The 24988-nt window shown below is 52.1% G+C and overlaps 3 protein-coding genes across 3 annotated transcripts; 1 reads left to right on the forward strand and 2 right to left on the reverse strand.

Moving 5' to 3' along the window:
- Positions 1 to 181: 181 nt before the first annotated feature.
- afg3l2 (AFG3 like matrix AAA peptidase subunit 2) lies at positions 182 to 5573 on the reverse strand. Its single transcript, XM_014967916.2, has 17 exons — positions 5379 to 5573; positions 4886 to 4982; positions 4614 to 4691; positions 4133 to 4242; positions 3906 to 4058; positions 3765 to 3839; positions 3561 to 3685; positions 3218 to 3491; positions 2981 to 3118; positions 2755 to 2908; positions 2579 to 2686; positions 2375 to 2500; positions 2165 to 2275; positions 1978 to 2093; positions 1703 to 1903; positions 1432 to 1626; positions 182 to 1286 (listed from the first exon to the last, which is right to left on the reverse strand). Exons 1-17 carry the CDS (start codon positions 5526 to 5528, stop codon positions 1041 to 1043), a joined length of 2457 nt encoding a protein of 818 aa, XP_014823402.2. The 5' UTR covers positions 5529 to 5573; the 3' UTR covers positions 182 to 1040.
- Positions 5574 to 7758: 2185 nt separating this feature from the next.
- Positions 7759 to 16108, forward strand: fastk (Fas-activated serine/threonine kinase). Its single transcript, XM_014967915.2, has 11 exons — positions 7759 to 7910; positions 9613 to 10402; positions 10472 to 10790; positions 10863 to 11050; positions 11128 to 11276; positions 11348 to 11564; positions 11740 to 11899; positions 12201 to 12292; positions 14691 to 15276; positions 15358 to 15472; positions 15664 to 16108. Exons 2-11 carry the CDS (start codon positions 9655 to 9657, stop codon positions 15748 to 15750), a joined length of 2661 nt encoding a protein of 886 aa, XP_014823401.2. The 5' UTR covers positions 7759 to 7910; positions 9613 to 9654; the 3' UTR covers positions 15751 to 16108.
- A 206-nt stretch (positions 16109 to 16314) lies between these two features.
- ubtfl (upstream binding transcription factor, like) lies at positions 16315 to 24667 on the reverse strand. The gene is made up of 19 exons (XM_014967919.2): positions 24569 to 24667; positions 24327 to 24502; positions 24156 to 24239; positions 23928 to 24083; positions 23780 to 23844; positions 23593 to 23713; positions 23399 to 23509; positions 23135 to 23262; positions 18944 to 19085; positions 18831 to 18872; positions 18416 to 18529; positions 18175 to 18345; positions 17968 to 18078; positions 17813 to 17892; positions 17490 to 17679; positions 17378 to 17425; positions 17159 to 17299; positions 16958 to 17062; positions 16315 to 16679 (listed from the first exon to the last, which is right to left on the reverse strand). Exons 1-19 carry the CDS (start codon positions 24618 to 24620, stop codon positions 16608 to 16610), a joined length of 2109 nt encoding a protein of 702 aa, XP_014823405.2. The 5' UTR covers positions 24621 to 24667; the 3' UTR covers positions 16315 to 16607.
- Between the last annotated feature and the right edge of the window lie 321 nt (positions 24668 to 24988).

Here is a 24988-nt window from a genome sequence, read left to right on the forward strand (position 1 = left end):
GAGGTTGGTCCGGGGGTACCAGGGGACCTTATGACGTCACCGTGTTACGTGTCAGCATAGGTAGAAGCTGGAGCTCAAAGAACGTTCTGGAACCAAGAACGTTCATCTGTTAGCTTGTGTTCTGATCTTTTCCGTTATTTATTTGATCAGAGATCTGGAACCGAGCCATCAGAACCAGAACCAACATAAACACCTTTATTATCACACATCATTTTACATGTTTACACACAGAGCAGGCCGAGAACTCATCCTTTTAGTTCTCGGATGAGAACTAAAAGGACCACTTTAGTTATGGTTCTGATTAGTTATGGATCAGAACCATAACTAAAGTGGTTCTGATCCACTTTAGTTATGAGCTGGAACCACTCCAGGACTTTACCAGAACCAAACCGTCCAGACGTCTGGTGCTTCTGCGGCTGTGACCCGGATCGGTCCGGATCAGAACAGAATCAACAGCAGGTTCACTTCCAGTTTCCAGTCAAAGGTTCTGCGGCAGGCTGTGGAACACCAGCAGGAGAACGTCCTTTGCAGAACCTAACAGAACCTTAAAGAACTTTACAGAACCTTGGTCTGTAACTTCTAGAAGTTTCCAGTTCCAGACCTGAACCGGGCCTCTGAACCCGGGTGTCTGGTTCTGGTCTGTTGGAGCAGAGAAGTGTCTAGAGGCTGCAGAACCGTGGTTCTGGAGGGCCCGAGTTGGAAATCCCGCTGTGGGATCGGATGCTGGACCCAGTATAACTCTGGACCAATGGTTTCCCCATCAGAACGGTGCCAGATGTTCTGGTGGAACATTTTCCTCCAGAACCTCCTGCTGAGGTTCTGAGGAAAACACAGAGTCTGGGTTCTACACAGATACACATGGAGAGGTTCTGTTTGGTTCTGATATGTTCTGGATGAGCAGAATGAACCTGGTTCTGGTTCATGTGAAGCTGAGTGGGTTCTGTGGAGCATCAGTAGAGTTCTGATGAAGAACAGCTCAGGTGGGAATGTTCAGAACCCGTGGAACAGATCAGAACCCAACAGAACAGTTTATGGAGGTTCTAGAAGGGCATGCCTCCAGAGATCTGGCGGGCCACCTGCTCCTCTGGGCTCTCCTGGTTCCGGTCCTGGTTCTGGTCCTGGTTCCAGTCCCTCAGACCGTCCGGCAGCGCCGTGTCCTCGTCCTCGCCGCCCGTCCCTTCCACCAGCTCCTCGTATGTCGAGCGCTCCGCAAACGGCCGCCGACCCAGAAGCTCCTCCATGTCCTCTTTGGACAGAACCTCCCGCTGCAGGAGCCGCTGCGCCACCTGCGGGACAGCACAGGAACCACAGTCACAACCAGAACAGGAACCGGAACCACAGCCTCCCACTCCACTGAGCCCAGAGGAACCAGAACCACCCTCCCTTGCTGGGATTCCACGGGCGACAGACCAGGGCGGACGATGGCGGTACCTTGTCCACCTCGGCCTTCTTGTCGGTCAGTAGCAGTTGGGTTCGGCGGTACGCCTCGCCAATCAGGGCCCGGACCTCGGAATCGATGAGGCGGGCCGTGGCCTCGCTGTAAGGCTTCTCCAAAACCATCTCGCCCTGCCGCGGCAGGTCGAAGGACACCTGGCCCACCTTGGGGTTCATCCCGAACTGGACGATCTGTGGGAGGACAGCAGCGAGTCAGACGGACCGGACCCAGAGGAGTTAGGAGTGTCTGCCAGGTTGAGCAATTTACCTGTGCGTAGGCACTCTGTGTGACCTTCCTGAGGTCGTCCTGGGCCCCAGTGGTGACCCGGCCGAAGAAAATCTCCTCTGCAACGCGGCCCCCCAGCGTCATGCACATGCGGTCCAGCAGCTGCTCCTTGGTGTACAGGTACTGCTCCCTGGGGAGGTACTGGGCATAGCCCAGGCCCCGCCCCCTGGGGATGATTGACACCTGCACAGGCAGCAAAGCATTAGAACCCGGCCATGCCAACAGATCCAGACAGATCTATACAGAACCTGACGGACCTTCAGCAGCGGGTCGGCGTGCTCTAGGAACCAGCCAGCCACAGCGTGACCAGCCTCATGGTACGCCACTGTCTTCTTCTCCTCCGGCTGCAGAACCTGGGTCTTCTTCTCCAGACCTCCAGGAGACAGAAAGGTTACAGAACCGGAACCAAAACCTGACACTGCGCTGGCTCTGTTTGGGTCTCACCTCCGATCACCCTCTCAATGGCCTGCTCGAAGTGCTTCTGATTGATGGTATCGGATAGGTGGCGTGCGGCAATCAGTGCCGCCTCGTTGCACACGTTGGCAATGTCGGCGCCTGCCAGGCAGCAATAAGGGACAGACAATCCACACAAATGACCTGAGGCTCAGACACACCCATCACCTGACTGGTCACTCCCATCAGGGTGCATACTACCTGAAAATCCAGGCGTGAGGGCAGCCATCTTCTTGGCCAGAGCATCTTTGTCCAGGTCTGTGCTGAGCTTCAGAGGACGCAGGTGGACCTTAAAAATGGACGCCCGTCCTTTGATGTCAGGAGGACCTGAAAGGAAAGAGAGCTTTGTCTCAGCTCACCTAGCTGATACCTGGCTGATAATTAACCGCCCAGTTGCCCGCTCACCGATGTAGATCTGCCTGTCAAAGCGCCCAGGCCGCAGCAGGGCCGGGTCCAGGATGTCGGGTCGGTTGGTTCCGGCCAGAACCACCACATTGGTGGCAGTGTTGAAGCCTGGGGCACAGAGTGGACAGTGAGGAACGGCCCGGTGGACCCCGTGGTTCTGCGGAAGCGGGACCCACCGTCCATCTCCACCAGTAGCTGGTTCAGCGTGTTCTCCTGTTCGCTCTGGCCTCCAAAGTTGCCGCGGCCGCGCTTCCGGCCCACGGCGTCGATCTCATCGATGAAGAGGATGCAGGGCGCGTTCTTCCGGGCCATGACAAATAGATCCCGAACCTGCATGGAGTGGAACATCAGAGGAACCTCAGAGGAACCGCTCTCCAACCCACTTCCCCGGCGGCACCTTACCCTGGCAGGGCCCACTCCCACAAACATCTCCAGAAACTCGGAGCCGTTCACTGTGATGAAGGGAACGTTGGCCTCGCCTGCTGTTGCCTTGGCCAGCAGTGTCTTCCCGGTTCCTGGGGGTCCGGTCAAGATGGCCCCCTGCCACACAACATAACCGCTGATCCTGGGGCAACCCATCTGTGGCCCCACCCTCCACCAGCCTGAAAGAACCCCAACCTCACCCTGATCCCGCCTCACCTTGGGTATCTTGGCACCCAGGTCCTGGTACTGTTTGGGGTTTTTCAGGAAGTTGACGAACTCCATGATCTCCAGCTTAGCCTCCTCACACCCTGCCACGTCTTTGAACTTAACGTCGATCTCATCCTTCAGGATCTTTGCAGTGGTCTCGCTAACGCTGAACAGACCCCCCATGCCGCGGCCCGGCCGGCCCCCACCCGCTGGCCCACGCCGCAGCATGAAGAGCAGGAAGCCGATGATGAGCGCCGTAGGCAGCATGCTGAGCAAGAACGACCTGTGGGGAAGGACCACAGGGTCAGGGTTGGGGTCGGGGTGTAGGTCAGGTCGCAAGGTCGTGGCTCACCCGTCGCTCTCGGTGGAGTATACCACCGGCAGGCGGTTCTCGCTCTCGATGCCCAGCTCGCTCTGGGCCGTCTCCAGGTTTCTCTCGAAGGTGTCCACGCTGCCAATGTTGAACCAGACGTACTGCTGCAGGTGGAAGCACAGGGGGAGGAGTCAGTGGTGGTGCTGCAGGTACCTGAGGCTTGAGCAGGCCAATGGGACGCACCCCGTCCAGCGGAGCCTTCCCCGGAGAGAACACCACCCTGACATAGCGCTTGTTGACCACCTCCAGCCGCTCCACCTGGTGGGAAATCAGCAGTTAGAGCTGCAGACTGTGAACCAGGGCAGACACAGGTGAATTCCTCACCGCTCCTTTGGACAGGTAGTTGTTGACAAAGTCCTTCCAGGTGACCTCACGACCTCCGTCCCGCAGGAAGAAGTAGTAGGTGATGGCAGTCCAGAACGCCACGCCGGTCAGCAAGTACAAGCGGAACTCCTTGTCGTCCCAAGGGACGTCACCCTGGAGAGAGGAGCAGCTGAGACACCTGGACAGGTAACACCTGGGACCCGCCGTGCCCTGATCAGGTGACTGACCTTCTGCAGGCGGCTGTACCAGTGGTTCTCCTCCTTGCGGCCACCTCGTTTCCCTCCTCCGGACCCGGATCCTCCCGGCTTCCCGGACGGTTTCTGGGCAGGTTTGGACTCTGAAACGGGTCAGAACCGTTAGTGGGCTGGGCTTTGAGCATGCTTGGTTTGGAGAGTCACTATAAAGTCAGCACATCCATCATCATGGAGGTTTTAGCTCTGATTCATGTAAAGTGGACTAGAACCGGTCCTAACCTGGGTCATTGGTTTACCTGTTGTAAGCCCCGCCCCTAAACCAAAACTCTCAGGTTGTTTCTGATGAAAGAGAACCGTTTTGGAGGTTCTGACCTGAAGGACCACCGTCTGACGGCGCCATCAGAGACCTTGTTCAACAGACAGAGCCGTGGAAGAGGCTCTACAGAGAACTAGAGTCGGTTCTGTAGTTCTCTGACTTATTCACCTGTCTCCAGCTGCGCATGCTCAGACTCACCTGTGTCTTCTTTACCTTTAGCTTCCGGTTCAGAGGTTCTGGCCCGCTTCTGACTCTCTGGGAAATATTTCTCAAATCCTGTAAGGAGAACAAGAACAGTCTGAGCGCACGTTCGTTTCCATGGTGACCACCTCCGTCGTTCTCTGCGGGAACACTTCAACTCAACGATTCAGTTCACCTGAATCAGAGGTGGCTCTAAGTGGAGCCATACTTAGAACTCCGACCCGTGTTTGCCAAGATGAGGACAGAACCAGAACCGGGTCCCCACTCACCTTTGGGCGGTTTGGAGCTCAAGATCCTGGAGGCTCCCAGCAGCTCGCTCAGCGGGTCGGGCCCACTCCGCACCCGACCAGAACCGGCTGGAGACACCTGAGAGGGGGAGGAGGGTCCACAGGTTGGCTTAAACAACTTCATGAACACAAGTTCTGGATTCATGGGTTGCGGACCCATTCATTTAGACCAACAGAACTGTTCTGGACAGTGCTGTTTCGGACCAAAGCGCATCTGACCCTCAGAATTTACATCACTCTATGATGAATACGTAATCAATGTCGTCATCAGTAAACCAGGCTCTGACGTCACACGTTTAGAGTTGAAAACAGAGGACACCTGGCTTACGTCACACCTCTGTAGCAGGTGAAAACGTCAGTCAATCCGCTCAGATTACCACATGTTTTTGAGTTCAGTGCGGGCTCTGAGCGGCTTCCCGAACCGAACCCAAGCAGAGCGGGTCAAGGTGAGCCTGTCGTTCCGCCCCCCACCTACCGTCCTGGTTGGAGCTCCGCAGGGCCGAAGCAGCAGCCGGACCAGGCTCCTGCAGCCCGCAGGCAGCCGTAGGTATCGGTGGGCCATGGCACTGAGGCTGGACGGGGTTCTAAACACGGAGCGGGTCCAAAACAAACGTTCCGTAATCATCCAGCGGCGCCGACATATTTCCTCCACGCCTTCTTCTTCGATTAGAGTTTGGTAAAGATCACCGCGCCGCCTGCAGGCCCTAAAGGGAACAGTGGAGAAGGAGGAAAACCCTCTTCCGCCCTGACTGCCCCTGGAGCCGCCATATTCGTCAGGTAAATCGATGGAGACGTCGATTAAAATGTGTCTAAATGTGTCGGAGTCCAAGTTTAGATCCACCAGACGGATGTCCTGTCTGGGTCACAGACCACAGTTCATCAGCTGTATGTCAGTGAACAGGTTCCTCAGGAAACTTCTGTCTTCAGCCCACTGTACTGTCTCTTGTTGTTTTATTCAAGTTTTTTATCATTGAAAAGTATGCCAGTGGTGTAGATTTCATACATTGGTATGAAAAATAAAAAGAATAGAGAGCAGATATTACAGACATGACAAATTAAACATAGTCAGAGATCTACAACATTCATATGCTTTTACAGCTTTTTTGTTCATACTCTTGGAAATAGTGGATAAACAAAGTTCGAATTCCTTAACCAAAACTGTAAAAAATAAAAATAAAAAGCTGAAAAGGGTGAAGATGATGAAAATTTACATTTTTGAATATGAAATTTGCGAAATATAATAATTAGATTGATTGTCAGTCTTTTGCCTGCATTTGTATTCTTACCATGAAAACCAAAAATAATATGCCCATACCTCAGGGAACATTTAGCATCAATATAACAATTTATAAAAAATTTTGATACGACAATTACAGAATAAAAGACTAATTGTTTCTGGATGCTACAGTTGGGGTTTATTGTTTTCATATATTTCATCATGTATTGATTAGTAGGATAAATTTGATTACAGTTTACAAGAGATCTTTCATTTTGTTGTCTATGAAAAGTTTCTGATGATGAGTTCACCTTCATCAGGGACAGAATTCTTCCAATAGAAAACAGATGAAGGTACAGAAATAATATCTTGTTGAAACAGGGAACGAATAGTTCTGTTATTCTTACAAGTAGAAGAAAAACACACTTTACCAACGATGGAGTCAGTTACATTCAACAAGGCTTTATATTCATCAACATTATTTCTAAAGAGTTCACAATGGCCTCTCCAAATTGTTCTTAGGTGTGAGTGTGTGTGTGCATGTTTGTTTGTCCTGTCTGTCTCTGTGTTGCCTGCGACAGACTGGTGACCTGACCAGGTGACCTGTCCAGGTGACCTGACCAGGTGACCTGTCCAGGTGACCTGACCAGGTGACCTGTCCAGGTGACCTGACCAGGTGACCTGACCAGGTGACCTGACCAGGTGACCTGTCCAGGTGACCTGACCAGGTGACCTGACCAGGTGACCTGTCCAGGTGACCTGACCAGGTGACCTGACCAGGTGACCTGTCCAGGTGACCTGACCAGGTGACCTGTCCAGGTGACCTGTCCAGGTGACCTGTCCAGGGGACCCCACCTCTCGCCTGGAACGTTAGATGGAGAAGCAGCAGCACCTTCTGACCCCACTAAGGGACAAGGTGTTAGAAAATGGATGGATGGAGTTCACATATTTCATTAGTTACAGCATCAAACACAATATCATACTGTTTAGAAGTTACAGCAAGGTTATACTTGAGTTTGAACTCATTATAACTGAGTAAACACCCATTTTTGTCAGATGACCCACAGAAGGATTTTTATCGTCAAACCATTTAGGATAAAATAAAGATTTATTTTTTGAAGGATATATTGGTTATTCCAGATGAAGAATTTATGGGGAGAAAAATGATGTTTACATATAAGTACCCATGAAGAAGTGCTTGTTTGTGAAATGCAGAAAGTTTTACTGGTATTTTCTCTACTTTGTAATTACAGAGGAGGAGGAAATTAAGACCCCCTACACTGGAGAAAATGTAATTTGGCAAAGTATTCCAAACGGAGGATGAATTTTTTAGATTCTACTTTAACCAATTTACTTTGAATCTATTATTTAGAGTTGTGAAATCTAGAAAATCCAACCTCCTTTTTCATAAGAATTCCCACTGATTTTCTTAAGTAATGTATATGATTTTTCTATAAGAAATTGAATAACATTGGTCAACAGATTTTATAGTTTGGTTGTCTAAATGCAAGGAGAGCGCAGAATAAGTGAGCCGTGATATTAGATAACAATACTTGTCCCCTAAGACAAGCTTAATTTAACCGCGAACCAAAAGTAAATCCCCCTGGTTTCCCGCCGCAGGGTGGCGCTGTAGCCCCTTTGTCGGTGCGAGCCGGGGACACCGTGATGGAGTTTGCGGACTGTGTAGAGGAATGAACGGGCTGACTGATCACTGTTTTCCCGCTGAACTTGGACCGTCAGCGGCTTCTTGTTGTTCACATAGTGGAGGGACCGGCGGTACTGAGCTATGAGGTAACGAATCCGCCACTGTCAGCTTCTGACCCGGGTTAAAATCTCGGAGAGCAGCCCGTTGATCCTGTGACAGAGAGGGGGAAGGACAACCGTACCTTGCCGGAGCAACCAGCCAAAGCTACTGGAGCCTAGAGGAAGCTTAGCTTAGCATGTAGCCTGATTAGATTAGCATGTAGTCTGGGTTTGCAGCGTACAGCCGCTACTAGCTGCAGAGTTTGTCTCTAATGAGACTCGGTCATATATGATATTGTGGTCATTTGTTACTGTTAAATGTGATGTAAACGGGGCGTCTGGAGATACTTGAACCCAAAGGAAGCTGCTGTCTGCGGCAGTACAGCCCGTTAGCTCGGTTAGCATATAAATAGAATTAGCTTATAATTAGCTGGGGTGTTTAGTTCTGAGGAGATAAACACTGTTTGGACCAGTTGCCTTTAAAGTGGTTGATAGTTCTCCTCATGTGATCTGGAGGATTATCAGTTAAAATATGTCCAGCAGAAGGTTGGAGTTACTGAAGGAGCGAAGGGGCAGACATGTTGGAAGTGCAGCTGACAGCAGTTGGGACTCGGTCTAGTCGCCTTCTTCTAGCTCAGAGGTCAGGTGAGCTGTCAAGTGGACTTGTTGGACCTGAATGATGTCATAATGAAGTTCAGGTTGACAGGTCAAGGTTCAGCTTCCTCTGACCAGGTCTTATTGTAATACATATTCTCAGCTGTTTGTTTGGTACCAGAACTGATCCGTTTGTCACCCAAACCCAGTCATGTTAAACTAAAAACCGTTGCTAAACATTAAAATCACCAGCTCTAGAGCAATAGCCTGTGGATCTCTGCGGGTTCTGATCCAACAAGCATCTGACCTCCTTTATAATCCGGTCCAAGCCTTTTTTGGTCTCCAATCAGATTTTTATCTGGGGCCCCAAATACCAGTATGTCAACACCAGATAATTCCTCATTCCTAAGCTAGTCAATTTGCATAACAAACCTACAATCATTAGCATCTCTACTATTGCTTCTGATTTTAACTGTACAAGAGTAACAAACTAAAAAATTGATTTAGATTTTAAAATGCAGAGGTACTAAAGTGTGCCATATTATTTTATCTGTGTGAAAGTAACATCAGCTAAAAAACAATAAATTTACAGTAATCAAGATTGCAAGGTGACAACCATCAACAGGAAGAGATTAACCATTAGTGTAACAATTATAAAAACAATATGGAAATTGATTTTACATGTATAATAGCAATTAGTTTACTTTATTCAATGTTGTTTTTTCTATCATGCTTGCTTGGTGGTCTTGGGGCCCCTGTGGTGTGGGGGCCCCAGCAGCTGCGGCCCTCAAAGGTCAAAGGTGTGTCCCCTCACCTGGACCTGGAGCGACCTGCTGCTTTTCTGCTATACATTTAGACCTCCGAGACTTTCTTAGATCATGTATGAGGAAATTAGTTGCCATGTTACCAAGATGTCCTGTTAACCAGCATCAGAACCGACTAGAACCAGCCCAAGTCCAGTTAACAAAGCTGAGGTCCAGGGGCCTCCTATGGCACCTCCTGTTGGGCTCGTTGACTTCCAACGAGGTTCTAATTACAGGAACTAATTGGGCCAGCATCGGCCCCAATTAGTCCGGTTCTGGTCCTCTGGGACAGTGAATGGGAGCAGAACCTGCTGGGTTGTGTGTAACAGTGTGAATATTATGGGATGTTGCAGGAGAGCTGAGCCGGAGCCTCCAGGTGGTCTGGCTGCTGGACTATGCTGTGTTGGTCCACTGGGTGGCGCTTCCTGAGTCGAGCTCACCTCCTCCCTCCTCGACACGCCGCTCAGTCCGTCGCCATGTACGCCACCCGCCTCTACAGCACTGCGGGGGGAGGAGGGGGAGGCGGAGGGGGGCTTAAGCAAAGCAGGAGGGCGGGGCTGGCGGTGCTGGAGGGTCCTCAACCCCACCTCCCCCACCATCTTCACCCACCGCCTCCCCCGACTTACCCTCTCTACCAGGGCCGTCCAGACGCCCACCGAGGACCTCACTTCCACCATCACTATCACCCCCACCATCTGGCTCCACCCCCTCTGCCTCCACATTACCAGCACCATGTGCCGGTCCACTCCTATGGGGGAGGAGCAATGGCCGGTGGTGGCGGCAAGAAGAAGACATGGAACTTCATCCATGAGAAGATGAGCTATGACACGTTTTTCACCATGAAGCGTCTGATCGAACGCTCACGGCAACCCGACGAGGTTCTGCGCTGGGTCACACAGAACCCCGCCAAGATCTCTCACAACCACTATCCCGTCGCCCTGCAGAAGATCGGCCAGCTGCTGCAGGCTACGCCATCGCCGCGAGTTGCTGGGGATGGCGCGGATGGGGAAGCGTCAGAGGCAGACAGGCGGCAGATCCTGGACCAGCCGGATTTCCAGACCCTCTGCAATGCCATTGTCAACGACTGCGCCAAGTTCGACAACTTCAGCATCGTCAACTGCCTGTATGCTGTCGCCTCGCTCGGTAAGGCCTTCACACAGCTCACAGGATCTGCCCCCTGACTCTGACCTCACTGAACCTTTGTACCTCCAGGACTGCCTAGTGACTCCAAGGTGGTGGTGGTCCTGGAGGCGGAATCCCAGTCCAGACTGAACCAGTTCAACCAGAAGGACGTGTCGATGGTGTTCAGCTCCAGCATGCGGCTGCACCCGGGCAGCCAGCACCCGCTGACTGAGGCCTGCCTCGCCGGCCTGGAGAAGAACCTGGAGCGAGAGCGCCACCCGCAAACGCTGTTCCTGCTGCTCTCTTACTACCGACTCAAATGGCGCTCGCTGCAGATGGCAGAGCCAGCTACAGGGGTTGCCGCCGCTATCAACACGCCTCCGAATCCAGAGCAGCTAGTCACCAACAGGTGAGTCAGGTCTGCGGCTGATACCCGGTGAGTGGACCTCTGAAGACTCTAACAGCTGATTCGTGTCCTCAGGAAGATCCTGCGACTTGTCAAGCACACTCTGGCCAGCGTCAGTGGCGTCCGTGACCAGGAGATGGCGCTGTTGGACGAGATGCTGGCAGCCTGTGCTCGAGAGGCCAGTAACAAGAGTCTGGAGCTGATCTTCAGCTCTCACCTGTTCTACCAGAACCGACAGGAGAAGTTCATCAACAGCCTGGCAGGTAGGCTCCCTGAGAACGTCCACCTGTCCATGTGTCCACCTGTCCTGATCTAACCTTGCTGTGACTGTCTCCTGCAGAGGAGCTACCCAAGAAGGTGGACAGCATCACGCCATACACCATGGCCCTAATCGCCAAGTACATCGCCCGCCATCGGCTCAGGGAGACCCGGCTTCTCGACACCATTGCCGACTTTCTGATCAGGAAGGCTGAGTACCTGGATAGTAAGGTGAGGATGCCTCTGCCTCACTGTTGGGTTGGGAAATGCGGGCGCGCTCTGACCAACGTCTATCTCATCAGGTAATCCAGAAGCTAGTGTTCCCATTCAGCAGGATGAGTTACCGTCCGTCCGCTGAGCAGCAGTTCTTCTCCCGGCTGGAAGAGGCGGTGGAGCTCAAGGCGCTATGCTCGCCGCTCGCCACCGTCAACATCCTCATGTCCCTGTTCCAGCTTGGCCACTTCCCTGGAACTGTGCTGCACCGAGTCTTTTCCTCTGCCTTCATCAGCAATGTCACAAGTGAGCAAACAGTGAGACCCTTGATACCGCGTCTTACATGGTACCAGAGAGACAGCCAGTAAAACAGTCCGTTAAACCTTAGTGGAACCAGTGTAGGCGGTCTGAACTGGTTGAACCCTGTGGTAGAATGGTGGCGTGATGCTCCCCCAGTATAACCAGTATCCTCTGCCCTCAGATAGTCCATATGCGCTGATTGTCAGAAGGTACCTGTCTCTTCTGGACGCGGCGGTAGAGTTGGAGTACCGTGACTACGTCGGCCCTCGCCTGCAGGACGCACACAAGGTGCTGATGTTTGACCATGCCCTCACAGCGGACGAGGTCAACCGGAAGTACAGGTGAGACCTGCGTACACCTGGATCAGGACCAGGCCTTTTCAGAGGGGCGCATGGCTGGATCAAAGAGGGCAGGGGCTTTAAATGCGAGTCATAAATTTCCTCCACAACCAGGAACAGGCTGGTTTTGCTTTTGGGCCCAGATTGGGTTGATCCGATAGAGTTGAACGAACATCGGAGGTTCTGAGTGTTCCTGAGCTGGTACTAACAGAAGCTTTTGAATCTAAAAGAGATGTGTCAGCAGTTAGAACCAGAAGAACTTGCTGGTTCTTTTCGGTCTGACTGGTTCTGTCGGGTTTTCCAGCTATAAAGGTCTGGTGGCTGAAGCTCTGCGCCAACTGCTGGGAGAACATAGCTACAAACAGGACGAGGTGCTGCCCCCTGGATACTACACAGGTACTACACCCAGACCCACATGGCTGTTCAGTACTACACCAGGACTGATGAGGTACTACATTGCCCCCACAGGACTAATTGGGTGCTACAGCGCCCCCACAGGACTAATAGGGTTTATGCCACGGACTTCCGTTTTAGCACTTCCGCATTTTTTTTCCACATAGCCTGCTTCCGGTGCGCAGGTCACTCTGTGTTAGAGATGGAGTTTTTCACTTGGTCCTTGCTGGATTTGCCCACAGTAACCGTTAACCATTTTAAAAACAAAAAGCAGCAGGAGGATGTAACTTCATAACCTCATTTTCTAAGCAGAATCTCAGAGGGAAAAAAAGAGAAATTACGTCGTGTAACGCAAGAACAGATTATAGCAGTCAAGTGGAAAAATTCACTCTAACGTGGATTATAATGATGAAACAGCAAAGGTAGATAATATATTTGGGATTCGGGAAATACGTGATTTGCACCATTTGTTCTGTGGGTTTTTTATGTGGGTCGGTGCCACTTAAGGTTTTGGACCTTAATCTGACTGACTTCTTGTGTGGTTTGGAGCGTTGCTGCTCTCGGCTGTTTTTAAATTACCGTGCTCGGTATCGCTCAGACTGCATGTTAAATGTATTTTATATAATTGTCACATAAACAAAAGCTAAGGAGCTGCCTAAAAATAATTTCATACTCCATATAACATAAACGCATCAACACACATATTGACTTACCTTGTGCCGAATCGCTGCCTCTGTTCTCAGCCTGTTCCCGTTGCAGTGGGTTTCCTCCGGCATTATTTTCCTCCAACAAATTATTCCACTAAACGAACCACGTACCTTTATATCCCCCATCTTCCCATTTCTGACGCTGGATCTTCAATATCCTCAAGCTTTGAAATAGCAGGCAGCTACAAACCAAGTGTTAGCCGTAGTGGCTAAGTTTTGGCTACAGTCTGCTGTCGCCTTGATATCAGCTGGAAAATGAAAAAACTAAGCACCAGATGGTACTGGCTAATTACTGGACACAACGGCACACCACAAAACTCAGTCGTTGTACCAGCAGCTCACAGATATTTTAAGTTTTGCGTCTTTTTCATGGTACAGATCTTGCAGCTTCGGCCAAAAACAATAGGAGCAAGCAGGACCCGGAACCAACCTATGTGGAATAAATTCAAACGGAAATACGTCACCACCTCTCATGGCATATACCCCATTGGGTGCTACAGCGCCCCCACAGGACCAATTCAAATTTTATTTGTATAGCACATTTCAGCAGCAAGGCATTTCAAAGTGCTTTACATAAGTTTAAACAGTGAGAAAGAAAAATAAAAAGAAAGTGATAAAAAGAAAAGATAAAATCATTCTGTTGGACTTCCTGTCCATTCAAGTTATATGATCTATGCAGACCTTCCATTTCTTAACACGGGTATTAGCCAGGCCCCGCAGCCTAACAGGACAAGGCCTCCAGCCTTGCAGCACCAGGCTCCGTCCGCCTGTTTTCGCGAAAATTTTGCGCTAGGACTTTCGCTGTCCTACGCGGATTTTGTGCATTAATTGGTTACCTGTCAGAGTCTAGAATTTACAGGGTTATATATACGCGCAATGACCCCCAGTCACTCGCAAATACATTGAAGGCATCAATTGCCATATTCAACTCTAAACAGGTGGGTTTTAAGTTGAGATTTAAAGGCACCCAGTGTTTCAGCTGTTTTGCAGTATTCTGGAAGGTTGTTCCAAATCCGTGGCGCATAGAAACTGAATGCTGCTTCTCCTCGTTTGGTTCTGGTTCTGGGGATGCAAAGGAGACGAGAACCAGAAGATCTGAGGGGTCTACAGCGCCCCCACAGGACTAATTAGGTACTACGGTGCCCCCCACAGGACTAATTAGGTACTACAGCGCCCCCACAGGACTAATTAGGTACTACGGTGCCCCCCACAGGACTAATTAGGTACTACGGCGCCCCCCACAGGACTAATTAGGTACTACAGCGCCCCCACAGGACTAATTAGGTACTACAGCGCCCCCCCCACAGGACTAATTAGGTACTACAGCGCCCCCCACAGGACTAATTGGGTGCTACAGTGCCCCCACAGGACTAATTAGGTACTACAGCGCCCCCCACAGGACTAATTGGGTGCTACAGTGCCCCCACAGGACTAATTAGATGCTACAGTGTCCCCACAGGACTAATTAGGTACTACAGCGCCCCCCACAGGACTAATTGGGTGCTACAGCGCCCCCACAGGACTAATTAGGTACTACAGCGCCCCCCACAGGACTAATTAGGTACTACAGCGCCCCCCACAGGACTAATTAGGTACTACAGAGCCCCCCACAGGACTAATTAGGTACTACAGAGCCCCCACAGGGATATCCTGGTACTGCGCAGTATTACTGTATGTTCTTGTTTTTCCTGCAGACTTTGTGCTGTGGTTGGACGGTTCTGGTCGGGTTCTGCCCATCCGGTCTGGACCCTGTGTCCATCCGTCGTGCATCACCGTAACGACCAAGTCAGCTGCAGGGGCCGTTGCCGCGGTGACCGCAGAGCTACAGTGCTTCTCTCCTTTTACGGCGCCGGAGGATGGCGGCGACCCCTCCAGTCCGGCGGCCAACGGAGCAGGCGGGGCCATGGAGGACAGGGCCTTCAGACCACGTCCCCCAGAGGGCCCCCTGGCCGTCACCGAGGGCGGGCCCCTGGACTACGGCCCCTACTACGCTCCCGCGGCGCAGTTCTACACGGGTCTGGCCAAGGAGCCGTCAGTGGAGAGCCAGGACAGCTCCACCCTCAGCAGCCCCCCGTCGGACAGCGCCGCCCCGCCCCCCGCCGCCCCGAGGGGCCCTGACTCCCTCTTCCAGTTCTCCATTGGGAAGATTCTGGAGGACGAGGGGTCCGGGGCCACGTCGGAGGTCCAGGGTGCACAGATGGCGGGGTTCTACTCTGAGGGGACTGCCGCGACCAGGGCAGACCCAGATGGCCCGCCCCCAGACCAGCGGCACATCCGCAGGTTAGTCCTTGTTCAGTAAATCGATTGTGGACCGCAGCAGAACCGGGCCGCAGCCTCTGATCCCAACCCTTCTCTGTGCAGGGTCATCCTGTCCGTGAACGACAAGTGGCACTACTGCCACAACTCTGAGGTTCTGGTCGGGTCCCGCGCCATGAGGGACCGCCACCTGCGACTGCTGGGCTACGTCATCCTGCAGGTCAGTCCAACCGTCCAGAATCAGAACCAGGCCGATCAGAGGAGTCCAGGTCCGCTGTCCTGCAGGCGTTTTGCCTGAAAGGTTCTGCAGAACACATCGGGTCAGTCGCCTTCAGGACGACGGACCGAGACCTGGAGCGCCCCCCGTCAGCCGGTCATGTGACCCGCCTCTCGTCTCTTGTCCCCTCTCAGCTTCCGTACCACGAGCTGGAGAAGCTGAACGGCATCGAGGAGGTGAAGCAGTACCTGCACCAGAAGCTGCTGGACGTCCCGCTATGACTGCGTCTGTGTGTGTGCGAGTGTGTATGAAAGGGGGCGGGGCCAGCGCTCACCTGTCACTCCAACTGGAGAGGGAAGCGCATCCCTGATTGGTTAATAACTCCCATCAGGCAGTGCAGCAGTCTGCAGGTGCGCTGGTGGTGTGAATGGTGTTTTTTGTGGGTGGGGTTCTGTTTTCTAGAGTAATGTAACCATGGTAACCGTGATGCATGAGGGAGTTTTTAAAGCATGTGCCAAAGGTTGGAGGGAAGGTGTGGTTCTTGGGGTGAAAGGTCAGATTATTTATTTGTGTATCAGCAGAAGGACAGAAGTTTGTTTATATTCTATCAGCTGAAATGTGTATAAAAGCTGAACAGAGCCGAGTCTGGGTCTTTATTTCCACCCATGTCATGTGATCCAAGCCACGCCCCCAGCAGAACCTGGAGCCATTTCCACTGAGCGGTTCGGGTCGGTTCTTTAATCAGTTTCCATTATGAAAGCATATTCCTTAGAACCCCGTACCGGATCAACCAGAACCGGACCGACCCGTTCAGTGTAAACTGTTGCAGTGATGAAACCAGACGGTTTGGAAAAAGTGCATTTATTGAGATTCTCTCGGCCTCCGGCTGATTGGAGGTCCAACACTGACTCCGCCCCCTGCATGTCGTCATGTACAAACTCCGCCCACCCAAAAGAACAAACAGGAAGCTGTCATCCTGAAATGTCCATCAGATAAAAACCAAGTAAATATAAACTGATACACTTGTAACAGGCTCCGCCCACTTCCGACAGCACTGCCTCTCATTGGTCTGCCCGGATGACTGGCAGAGGAGGAGGCGTGGCCTGCACAGCCTGTCCTCTTCAGTGAGTGGGCAGGGCTAATCTGAGTCCAACTCGCTGGATTCCTCCGAGGAAGATTGGTCGTCATCCTCCTCTTCATCATCATCGTTCTGAGGATACAAACAGGAAGTGGTTAAAAAGGTCCCCATGGTAACTGAACAAGGAGCAGGGGGCAACAGATGGGCTGGGCTCAGTGCCCCCTGCTGGCAGTCAACAGAGCAAAGAGGAGGGACAGCGTCCTGCCTCAGGGGGTGGAGCTACAGCTGTCCAGCTCCTCTTTACTTAAACTAGGACAATGCTAGCATCAATGTAAACCTGCTGGATTTAGCTTTGCAGCTAGTTCCATCATCGTGACATCCAAAGCAGCCTGAAACTACAGCAGACTCACCTCATCTTCATCCTCGCTGTCTGAACTTCCTGATGTCTCATCGTCTTCATCAGAGTCTGAGGAACCGCTCTTCTCCTCCTCCTCATCGGAGTCGGACATGTCCTGCTGAGAGTCCCACAAACACAGCGGTTCAGAGCCTGGCACACCGCACCGAGGAACCAGAGATGCTGATGGTTTCCAGCCTGCGGGGCGTGGTCCTACCTTGGCGCGATATGCCATGGCCCTCTTCCCCACGGCGACCCCTGGGGTCACGGCCCTGGCTCCGCCCACCTTCCCCTTTGCCGTCACACGGACCTTGGCCACGGGGCTGACGGTGGCTTTGGAAGAGCTGCTGCGGCGTTTCTGCCAATCAGAGATAGGCTGAGGGTCAGGTGACCTGCAGGATGGAAGGGGAAGGGCAGCGGGGTGCGGCGGACTCACCGAGGAGGAGAACTCCTTGTAGACAGCTCGGTCCTGCGGGGACAGCGCCTGTGGAGGACAGGAGAAGTGAGCGGCGGCAGCGGGCTACCTGAGAGCTGGGGGCGGGGCTTACCTTGACCCAGGCCTCCAGGTGGGCCTTGTACTCCACCTGCTGCTCCTCCACCTGCTTCTTGTACTTGTCCTTCTGCGCCTGGCTGAGCTTCTGCCAGCGCTTGCCGATCTCCACCATGCGCTCCTTCAGGCTGAAGTGGTTCAGCTCTCCGTTCGTCAGCAGCTCCTGCGAGAACATCTGGTAGCCGCTCCTGGGGTCAGAGGTCGCACTCAGTGGGGACTGGACAGTGACCAGAACTGGGCCAGTTACCTGCCGGGTCTAGTACCAGCCCGGTTCCGGCCCTGGATAAGAACCAGAACCTGCGACGGCGGTCCCAAACTCACACTGGAGGCTTCTTCGGCTCCCCATCGAACTTGGGCTTCCTCTGGCCGACAGGGGCCGCTCTCATCTCCAACAGCTCCCTCTAGAGGACAGCAGCAGTTAGCACACACAGCAGCCAATCAGGACGTAGAGGTCAGGGGTCAGGAGGGTACCGAACCTCGTAACGTTTCTGGTCCTCTGCTGCTTTCTTGATCCAGGGAATTTTCTCCTTCTTCTCCATGGAGCGCCAAGCCGCCTCCATCGCCGCCTGGGCCTTCCTGCGGTCACTCTGCAGGGGTCAGAGGTCAGGTCATCTCTTGTCATGCTGAGCTGCTGCACCCTCCTCCAGTCCCACCCACACTGCCCCTCCCCCACGGCCTCTGACCCGGTACTTGGCCAGGTAATCTCCTGTCACGCTGTGCTGCCACGTCTCCTCGGCCGTTTTCGGCGTCTCTGGAAGCTTCGCTGCCTTCCTGGCGTCCCGCCGCTCTCTGGGCGCTGTGGCTCCGCCTCCAGCTGCTGGCCACGCCTCTGGCTCCCCCTCCCGGCTCCGCTCCTGAAGCAAGACAGAGACTGTGCTCAGTCAGGGCCTCTGGTTCTGGTTCTGGTTCTGGTTCTGGCGGCACCTTGACCGATGGAGACTTGGCTCTGAGTGGGCTGGGAGCCACGCCCGCATTCAGCTTGGCTCCGCCCATTTTCTCCTCCGTCAGGACTCGGTCCCGCTCCTCCTCAGGAAGGCTCTGCAACACAGCGACACGTTACGGCCTGGACTGACCTCTGACCTCTCTATGTGAATGCTACCTGCATGTATCTGACCTCTGACCTCTACCTCGAATTTATCTCATTTGTTCCTATTGTCATGGCAACACATTGCTAGATGTAGTAATGACTTTATGACCTTGAACATTTCCACTAGCATCAGTGACCAACTAGCTACTACTGTGGTCCTGTTGCCATGACACCATCTGCAGCCTGGTTCTGGTCCAACGTGACCCGCTCACAGAGACCAGAACCTGGCCTGGTCAGGGGGCGGAGCCTCACCTCCAGGAAGCGCTGCAGGTCCACGTCGTACTGCTTCTTTTTCTGCAGACAGGAAGTGGTGTTAGAGGGGGAGGGAGCCGGGTCGGTACCGGTCAAGTTGGATCGGGACCAACCTGCTCGCAGCGCTTCTGGAACATGTCCTTCTCCTTCTGGGTCAGCATCTTCCACTGCTTGCTGCACAGCACCATGCGCTCGGTGCTCGGCACGTCCTTCATGTTCACCATCAGCTCAGCGCAGTACAGGGAGTAGCCGTTCCTGCAGGGGTCAGGGGTCACTGGGGGTCAGGTGGCCCAAATGTTGGACCGCATCACATTTACCATCAAATGATTAGTTGATCCAGGAGTAGTTGAACATGTTGGCCTAATATGTTGTAATTTTCCTACAACATATTTTTGATATGCCAGAACTTATAATTACTTTAAAAATGTACATCTTTTGTTATATTTTTCAACCACAGTGGTCGCCATTTTTTCACCGATAGGTTGATGACGTCATCAGGTCCATTCTGTACTGGAGTCTACAGAGAAACAGGAAGGAAACAGGAAGGCTAACTTTACCCCAGTAGTTGTTTATCATATTGCGTTCGACTGGGGTCATTTTAGATAATCCCACACTGTGTTGCTATCGGCTGTGATAAAATTTTTTTAAATAAATAAATAAAAATTGACAGTGTTGTGGTCAAGACCACCTAACCCGAGACCAAGACAAGACCAAGACCAGCGCCCTGCACTACATGACAGGATAAAATGTGAAATATGATCAAAATTGCTTCTCAAATTGATCTGAAAGATCCATATTCTCATAAAAACACCTAGATATTAAATACTTAATACATTTTACCAATATTAAATATTTACCAACTTTGTGCTACAATCCGCGGTGGTCTTGTGCCATCCCTAAAAATATAATGCCCTGGGTGTTTGCCCATATTGCTCATGTCAGAAACCATCACTGTCTGCACCATTAAGCATAACAATTGAGGCAATGCCCTGACGCAGGCGCGGAGCTATAGGGGGGGCTGGGGAGGGTGCTGCCTCCCAAACCGGGCCAGATGGGGGCCCAGGCCTGGAGGTGCCAGGGGGGGAGGAATGGTTTCAAGTCATTGAAATATGTGATTATAGACAGAGAAAGTGCGCCCTCGCCTGTTGAGAAGGGTGTATTTAATGTTAAATACACCCCTCTCCCCCCAACAGTTTCAGTTTCACTCCACGTAAGGGGCCCGGTGATGCCTTAGGGGCCGTGATTGGCCCCGCCCCCCCGCCCGACGCTGACTTGGTCCGCTAGTGCCCTGATGGTAAATAACGCTCAACCATGAACACTGACCAAGGAGCAACAAGTAAGAAGTAACCAAGCACAAGGCGCTCATCGTGACTGTTCTCACCCTCTCTCCCGCTACATGAAGCCAGGCAGTCTGACACCATGGCAGACTACCATTACAGCTCCCACTTTGAACGGAGACAATCATAGAGCAATGTGCATGCTCTGCGTTCTCTTTCGTTCTTGTTTTATTTATTTGTTCATTTAAAAAATATCAATGTACATAATTAAATAAAATAATGATAGCTATTGCAGTGTACACAGAGCATTACAAGAACAAAAAATGGCTCTCAGTGACACTCCAGCCCTATCTTCTAAGTAGAGAACCGTTCAGAAAAATCGTACTGTTCCTGAATGTCACATCACCATATTGCAGACTTTTGGACACAGTGTTGTTCCATATATGCAACAAGTCAGTCAACACCTCCGCACAATAATTAAGTGCAGTGAGTGACAACTTTTTTTCATCACAAATGCTTTTGTGTCTCTGTACAGCTAGCTTTGCTAACATCACGTTAACGGAGCTTACCTTCTTTGAGCTACTTTTCTAAGTGATTAAAAAAGTTAGACGTTGTCTCCACCATCTGTGAAAGCGAAGCGCTGCTGAGTTAGCTGTGCCATCGGATTTCTTATGATTTATGCAGCGATATTCCATTACTGACGATTAGACAGACATTTTCTCCTGCTCAGAGGAAACCACTGCGCATGTCTCAGAGCGCCGCGTGCGAGTGAGGGGAGGAGGGAGTAACAGAAACACGTTATTGGTTGGATTTTAATCGGTGCGTTTTGCATCCACTGAAAACAACGATGTTAACAAATAAACTGGACAGTATGCTGTACTTTAGTGATATTTCACAGTTGTGGTCTCGACTGGTCTTGAAATAAAATGCCGAGTCCTCAGCGCCCGAGACCGAGACCATCAGAAAATGGTCTCGAGACTAAGACCGATCTCGAGTACTACAACACTGAAAATTGAGGCGAATCTGGATAATTTCCCACATGAAAGAAAGGAGAGTGCAGTGCGAGAGCTGGAGTGGAACCCAACGAAGGACCTAATCTGGACCCTGGACATTTCTCCACCACACTTTGAGCCATTTATACCAGCAGAACCAAGGAAGCTAACAGGTGATCGTTACCTTAACGAGCTAAAAATAAATGCCGTGCTGAGACAGGCAGAGCTGGACGCTCTTTGAGATGCTAACAGGAGCTATAAGGCCTGCGGTACTGACATCACCGGTCCGACCGGACCCATGGAGGTCCGGTGTTGGTGGTAATTAAGTCCGGTGTGGCTATTTGCACTGGACCGCACTCTAAGCAGCACAGCTGATGCCGAACCGCTACAGAAGCTGGGAGCTAACGGAGCTAGAACACCGGACCTGAATGTGAAACCACCACCAGGAACAGCTGTTACCGAACCGGACACAGCGCTTCAGAACCGAACCAGATCACACGGTGACCAGAGGTGAGTCTCATTCATTGTTTCATTATGAACCTGAAGGCGGCAGCAGCTTCTACAGCCAACTCTTCCTCTGTTTGCTCCTCCTCTTCATCGCCTCTTGTTGTTTCTACGTTCTGATCGGTTTCAACGAGCTTCGGTTCAAATCAAAAAGGCTTCATAAAGTTATTCATCACCGTTTGGCTGGAGGAGCCAGGCAGTTGGACCTTTACACTCATTTACCCAGAATGCACTGCAGCGTGAACATGGCAACAAATCCTGTGAAAATATTTCATTAAAAGTTATAAAAACTAAATAACCTACAGTCCTGTATTGTTTGTACATCTAAAATAAGTATTTCACAAATAAGGCCTATTTTTATAACTAATCGTGGTTCCTTTTAATCACCGTCCATAAAGGTAGTAATACCGCCCCGCCATGTTTTATAACGCGAAACGTAAAAACACGAACACCTGAATCGTGTCCAAACATTTTCTGGTTCCAGTAAAGAACCGCCAGAACCGTCAGGTTCTGGTTCTGCTGTTTTCTCGCCACTGTTGCTACAAGCATGCTCACTACGAGGGATGCTGTGGGCCAGCGACTGGACACCCTGCTGGTTCATGAACTGTTTGAACTGGGACCAGTTGACTGAACATTAGCAGCAGGGTGCCGGGACCCGCCGGGCTGAACTGGGACCCGCCGGGCTGAACTGGGCTGAACCGGCAGCGATTGAGCTGAACTGGGAAATGTCACTGGGACCAGTTACACCACCACAACCTCCAGCATTTCGGGGTTCACCACTCAACTTTTCCAGATTTCCTCTTCATCAGTGCTACATCTCTGTTTCTCTGACAAATGTAGCCTAAGTTAGCCTTGCATATAACAGAGTAGCCTAGTGTAGCATAGCCTAGCCCAGAGGTTCCCAAACTGTGGGGCGCACATCCTAGGGGGCTCACCGTACCATTGCAGGGGGGCGCGGGAAGCGGTATGGATGAATGGAAAAAAAAAAAAGGAAACACAACAATGATGAATGCTGTGTGTGCTGGGGGGGTTGAGTGGATGGAAGAGGATAATAGGGAGTCTGTAAGGTTCTCTCTACACCCCCTGGTCACACACATCGTTCTAACAGAGTCTAACTCTCCCTACTGCAGTAGGGAGAGTTAGACTATCCTAGTGTAGAGCAGCCTAACCTGGGTTAACTTAGTCCAGCTTACTCTAGGAGAGAGTAGTCTGGACTAGCTTAAAGTAGCCTAACATAACTACTTTAAGCTAGGCCAGACTATTAGCTTAATTTAGCCTAGCATAGCATAGAGTAGCCTAGACTACCTTACCCAGCTCTCTGACTGCAGGACATGTCCATGATCAGCCAATCAGAGCAGGGTTCAGGCTTTCTCTGTCTCTGATTGGTTTAGACTACAATCTGGGCCTTAACGTTCAGGCTGCAGACTCGGTGCACTGGGTTGACACAGCGCTACAGACGGTGGAAGAATTTACAACCCTATTGTTACCGTAGTGGTTCTACTGGTTATACTGGTGGTACTGGTGGACTCACGGCGGCGGCTTGGTGGGCCGTCCATCAAACTTGTCCTTCAGCTGTCTCTCGGCCTTGGTGAGGACAGAGCGGACGTGTTCCTCTGAGTTGGAGTCTGGGTGGGCCTCGTGGTACGCCCTCATGCTGTCCTGCAACACAGAGTCTGCCAGGTCAGGACCAAGGAGGTGGGTCAGGCCAGAACCAGAGACAGAGCCAGAGCCAGAACCAGAGCCAGAGCCAGAACCAGAGCCAGAACCAGAGCCAGAACCAGAACCAGAACCTCACCTCGTAGTCCTTCTGCAGCTCCAGCGCCTTGCTGATCCACTTCAGCCTGCGCTTGTCGGACAGTTGTGACCACTGCCTCCTCAGCGCCTCCTTCAGCTCCTTCTGACTCACCTGAGGACACACGCTTCCGGTCAGTGGATGGTGCCGAGGTGGCAGCAGAACCGGGCGAGCCGATGGCAGAACCGGGCCAGTACCTCTGGGTGCAGCTTCATGTAGGCCTTCTTCTCGTGGTTGTACCACAGCTGCTGGGGTGTCTTGGGTTTCTCCGGCAGGTCCGACTTCTTCCTCTCCTCCATCAGGTCTGGATGCTCCTCCCTGCAGGACACCGTGCATCAGGACGGGACTGGAACCACGGAACTGGAACCACTGGATGGAACTCACCTGAACCGGGCCATGTTCTTCTCAAACTCCTCCTTCTCCCGCTGGAACTCTGTGATGTACTTTTGCTGAAACAAAGCAGAGACATGGGGTCCATGTGAGCTGGTTCTGGTTCTGGTTTCGCTTCCTGGTTCCTGGTTCCAGTCTTGACCTTCTTTTTATCTGGCAGCTCCTTGTACTTCTTGGACAGGATCTTGGTGAGGTCCAGGTTGCTCATCTCCGGATGGATCTTGGCATATTTGGCTCGTTTCTCCATGAAGAAGCGGAAGTAGGGAGTCAGCGGCTTCTTGGGGAAGTCTGGGTGGGTCTGGACAGAGACACAGGGTCAGAACTGGTCCGATTCTGCCGTTGAGCTCGGTTCTGCACCTGCACCACTCACCTTCAGCTTCTTGCCTTTGTACGGGTTCTTGACAAACTCAATAGCGTCCACAATGAGCTCCGTCATGGTCCGGTACTTCCGGACCTGAAAACAGAACCAGAATGAAAGGTGAAGGTCCAGAACCCAACACTAACCCCCTAACCCACCGGGCCCACTGGCGGCGGGCCGAACCTCGCAGGAGACCTTCTGCCACTTCTGGCGGCACATGTCCCCGGTGAAGCGGCCGAAGCCGACCTTGTCCCAGTCGAAGTGCGACTCGGTGGTTTTGTACTTCATGGCGTCTCCGTCGGGCAGCAGGCCGCGGATCCGCTCCAGCAGCGTCAGGCAGTCCTCCTGGCTCCACGCGTCTGCGGACGGACAGCCGTCAGCGCCATGATGCTGCCACCACTGGGCCGGGGCCGACACACACTTACCTGCTTCAGCCTTGATCCTCTGAGCCGCAGAGACGCTGCTGCTGCCGTTCATCCTGACGGAGGCTCCGCCCCTCGCCGCTCTGCAATCACACACACACATCTGTTCTTCATCTGAGACACACACACACACACACCTGTCCATCTGAGACACACACACACACGCACACACACACACACACCTGTCCATCTGAGACACACACACACGCACACCTGTTCTTCATCTGAGACACACACACACACGCACACACACACACACACCTGTCCATCTGAGACACGCACGCACACACACACACACACACACACACACACACGCACGCACACACACACACACACACCTGTCCATCTGAGACACACACACACGCACACCTGTTCTTCATCTGAGACACACACACACACGCACACACACACACACACCTGTCC

The sequence above is a fragment of the Poecilia mexicana genome, unplaced genomic scaffold (assembly GCF_051168715.1).
Source record: "Poecilia mexicana isolate PSO_F unplaced genomic scaffold, ASM5116871v1 scaffold_17, whole genome shotgun sequence".
In the NCBI taxonomy this organism is placed as follows: Eukaryota; Metazoa; Chordata; class Actinopteri; order Cyprinodontiformes; family Poeciliidae; genus Poecilia; species Poecilia mexicana.